At 49.4% G+C, this 4,713-nt stretch overlaps 1 protein-coding gene across 1 annotated transcript; it reads left to right on the top strand.

Annotated features, from left to right (window-relative positions):
* The first annotated feature begins 3,606 nt into the window (after positions 1–3,606).
* On the top strand, positions 3,607–4,374 carry LOC139226154 (putative nuclease HARBI1). Its single transcript, XM_070856794.1, has one exon. The coding sequence runs from the start codon at positions 3,607–3,609 to the stop codon at positions 4,372–4,374; it is 768 nt and encodes a 255-aa protein (XP_070712895.1).
* Positions 4,375–4,713: the final 339 nt, after the last annotated feature.

Genomic DNA, 4,713 nt, shown 5'->3' with positions numbered 1-4,713 from the left:
CCCTGTGAGCGAGTGTGGTCGGGATCTATTGGCCACAGGAGGCTTGATAAGCGGCTTTGTAGGGAACCCCCTTGGATTCTGAGCATCCCCTGTTTGATTATCTGCACTGCTCGTTCCGCCTGGCCGTTTGAGGCCGGCTTGAACAGTGCCATTCTGAAATGGTTGATACCATTTCCTGCCATGAAGTCCTGGAATTCAATGCTAGTAAAGCATAGGCCATTATCGCTGACCAAGATGTCTGGTAGACCATGGGTGGCGAACATTGCCCATAGACTTTCTACCGTGGCAGAGGATGTGCTTGAATTGAGAATGTCACACTCGATCCATTTGGAGTAGGCGTCTACTACAACCAAAAACATTTTTCCCATGAAAGGACCTGCATAGTCCACATGGATGCGTGACCATGGCTTGACGGGCCAGGACCAGGGGCTAAGGGGGGCTTCCCTGGGCGTATTGCCCAGCTGGGCAGATGTGTTGCACCAGCGAACACAAAGTTCCAGGTCTGCATCTATTCTAGGTAACCAAACGTGTGACCTGGCAATTGCCTTCATCATGACAATGCCCGGGTGCTCATTGTGAAGTTCACGGATGAACGCCTCTCTGCCCATTTGGGGCATGACTACTCGGTTTCCCCATAGTAGGCAATCGGCCTGAATCGAGAATTCATCCTTGCGCCTCTGAAATGGTTTAAATTCCTCAGGGCATGCCCCGTACGTGGCTGCCCAGTCCCCATTCAGGACACATTTCTTGACTAAAGACAGTAGCGGGTCTCTATTTGTTCAGACTTTGATCTGACTTTGGGCTGTCACGGGTGAGCCTTTGCTTTCGAAAGCTTCAACAGCCATGACCATCTAAGCAGCGGTTGTTGCCCCTCGGTAGTGGCTAGGGGGAGCCTGCTGAGTGCATCGGCGCAGTTTTCAGTGCCCGGTCTGTGCTGAATGGTATAGTCATAGGCGGCTAACGTGAGTGTCCACCTCTGTATGCGGGCCGACGCATTTGAATTTATGGCCTTGTTGTCGGCCAAAAGGGACGTTGGGGGTTTGTGATCTGTCTCCAGCTCAAATTTCCTGCCAAACAGGTACTGGTGCATTTTTTTTACTGCATATACACATGCGAGCGCTTCCTTTTCTACCATCCCGTAGCCCCTTTCTGCCTGGGACCGACTTCTGGAGGCATAAGCTACTGGTTGTAACTGACCCTTGGCATTAACATGCTGCAACACATACCCGACCCCATAGGACGACGCATTGCACGTTAAAACAAGTTTCTTACATGGGTCATATAGCGTTAACAGATTGTTGGAACATAACAAATTGCGTGCTCTATCAAAAGCCCTTTCCTGGCTGTCCCCACAGACCCATTCGCGACCTTTGCGTAGGAGCACATGTAGCGGCTCTAACAGCGTGCTCAATTTGGGAAGAAAGTTACCAAAATAGTTCAGGAGCCTCAAACAAATGCAGCTCTGTCATGTTATGGGGTCTGGGTGCTCTCTGGATCGCTTCCGTTTTGGACGCGGTAGGTCTGATCCCGTCTGCTGTTACCCTCATCACCAGGAATTCTGCCTTTGGAGCTAGGAAGATGCACTTCGCCTTTTTCAGTCGCAGACCTACCCGGTCCAGTCTGCGTACCACCTCCTCCAGGTTGTGGAGATGTTCTTCTGTATCGCAATGAGGATATCGTCTTGAAAAACCACCATCCTTGGAATCGACTTGAGGAGACTTTCCATGTTTCGTTGAAAGATCGCGGCGGCCGTGCGAATCCTGAACGGACATCTGTTGTACTCAAACAACCCCTTGTGTGTCGTGATGGTGGTCAGCTTCTTCGACTCACTCGCCAGCTCCTGGGTCATGTAAGCTGAGGTCAGGTCCAATTTTGAAAAAGTTTGCCACCGGATAGCGTCGCAAAGAGGTCCTCCACTCTCGGTAGCGGGTACTGGTCTTAGAGTGACACCTGATTGATGGTGGCCTTGTAATCACCACCTATCCTGACCGACTCATCCGCCTTGAGCACCGGCACAATCGGGCTCGCCCAGTCACTGAATTCGACTGGCGAGATGATGCCTTCCCTCAGCAGGCGGTCCAATTCGCTTTCTATCTTTTTCCGCATCACTTACGGCACCGCTCTGGCCTTGTGGTGTACTGGCCTGGCATCCGGGTTTATGTGAATCACTACTTTGGTCCCCATGAAAGTGCCAATGCCGGGTTGAAATAGTGAGTCAAATTTGTCCAGGACCTGTGAGCATGATATTCGCTCCACAGAAGAAATTGCATTGACATCGCCCCATTTCCAGTTCATGATAGCAAGCCAACTCCTCCCCAGTAGTGTGGTACCGTCCCCCGGGACAATCCAGAGTGGCAACCTGTTCTCCGAATGTTTGTGGGTCATGACTACCGTGGCGCTGCCTAGCGCCAATGATTTTAAGATATAATATTAGTGTATCAAAGTAATAAAACTATTCAGTACATTTGTGTCTGACGCAGTCATATTACCTTCCATTACCAATTTCCCGGGAGTGAAGAAGGAATTGCGCAGCAGCAGAATTGGATATTCTGGATGTTCCTTGTAACTTTCATTCATACGTAGCACTGTTGCATCAAGTGTGATATGTCCACATCTGAAGGCGGCAGTGGCGAAAACATTCTTAATGCTTGGATCAATGGTGTCATCATATCCTTCATACATTGAGCATTGCTTAAGGACCAATTACTTTGGGTAAGAAGTCTTTGAAAGTTATTATCTGTTGAAGATTGATGAGAAAAGGACTCACTGAATGAATTAATCTGAAAAGAAACAATAACAGCAGAAGTACTGGCATCAGTGAGTTAGAGCATGATGACCATGAAATTCAGCCAGATTGCACTGGCCGTTATGGACAGTTTGGATGACGAAATGGCGGCGGCCTCACTTCTGCCTACTTCTGGTGGGTCCTGGGTGGCTACCATTTTGGAAACGTCAGTAGCAATGCCGTTGCCTGTGCTGGCTGCAGAAATGGAAATGAAGCAGATCGTGATGTCAATGAGTATGCAATGTTGATTTGATGCATGACCTGCCATTTTCAACGACGCCGCTCCATTTAACGTCCTCTCCAAATCACAAAAAGCTGACCATGTGTTCAGCAGCAGGATGGACCTCCCATCAGTGCTATTTAAAGGTATCAACTTTCAACTGACTTGCTTTTTGATTTGTTTTGGCTCTGTGTAAATTTGTGCAACTGCTTGGAGCTTACTTCGGTTATTTAAAGTTGGTGAGGTGACAGGAAGTGTTGCTGTAAATAGAGAATGTTTTGCTTCTCATTTAAAGGGTTCTGCTTGCACTACTTGCTCACAATCATGGGGGTTCTACTTGCAGTTCCCCTCATGCTTGAGAATGTCAGGAATATGGAATGAAAGCAATGAAGAAGAGGGCAAGGTGCTCGCAGGGGGAGGAGGAGGAGCAACAGTAGGGTTCTCTGCAGGAAGCCTTACCCATCTAGGGTCTTCTGAGAGTACTTCTCCTACCTGCACAAGCCAACAGCTGTGTATTAGGAGGCTCCGCTTCACCAAGGAAGTGGTCACATAACTCTGCTACCTCCTGCAACCAGGCCTGCAGCTTCAGAGCAGGGCAACAATGGCACTGCCAGTGGCCTTCAAGGTCACTGTGCCCCTTATTTTTTTTTCCACCGGCTCCTTCCAGTTTCAAGCACGCAACATAGCTAACATCTCCCAGTTCACCATCCATCGCTGCATCTGGGAGGTCACAGAGGCTCTGTACTCCAGGAAAGAAGAGAGAAGTAGCAGGAGTGCGCAAGTGGCTTTGCCAGAATATCAGGCTTCCCCCGTGATGCAGGGCGCTATCAACTGCCTGCTCATGGCTTTGTGGGCGCTGCATATCAATCCTGAGATGTTCCATAACTGCAAAGGCTACTACTTATTAATGTGCAGTGGTGTGCGACTAGGTCCAGCACATCATGATGGTGAATGCCCAGTTTACTGGCAGCAGTCATGCCAGGAAACTGCGCCAGTCTGGTGTGCCAGCAATCTTCCAACCATCATGCTCGGAGACAAGGACTATCTGCTCTACACCTGGCTGATGACTCCCCTCCGCAACCCCACCACTCATGGCCAGCGTTCATATCATGACAGCCATGCTGCCACGAGGAACCTCATCGAGCAGACCATTGGGGTGCTAAAGCAACGGTTCTGTTGCCTTGACCGTTTCAGGAGGAGTCCTCCAGTACATGCCGGGCAGGTGTTCCATTTCGTGGTGGTCCTGCATGCTCCACAACTTGGCCATCATGAGGGCGCAGCCCTTGCTATCACAGGTTCTGGGACCACCTCAGGAGAAGGAAGGGAGGAGGCAGGCAGCAGATCACCATTCCAGATGGGCTGTCTGTAAGTGCCTCATCAGACACGGGTTTCAATGAATGAACTTCCTGATCTCCGTTGCTCACCACTTCACCATCTTACCATTCCTCTATCACTGAATATCACAGCTCACTCCTGGGCACCAAGCTGAAATGAGAGGCACCATAAAACAAACAGTTCAAACATAATTTTTGAATTTATCAATTGCAATTCAACACAACGTCAACTAATCACCCCTGTGTATTCCCTCAGCGTCTCTCTTTCATGTTTCTTTTTCCAGTCTAGTGATCCTATTCAGATTCAGCAGTCGGGCTTCCATTCTGCCCATCAGCTGTGGCCTTTGCCTCCAATAGAAAAGAAAGTGTATCAG

Source organism: Pristiophorus japonicus, chromosome 16 (assembly GCF_044704955.1).
Source record: "Pristiophorus japonicus isolate sPriJap1 chromosome 16, sPriJap1.hap1, whole genome shotgun sequence".
Lineage (NCBI taxonomy): Eukaryota > Metazoa > Chordata > Chondrichthyes > Pristiophoridae > Pristiophorus > Pristiophorus japonicus.
This window is presented reverse-complemented; position numbering and strand designations above follow the sequence as displayed.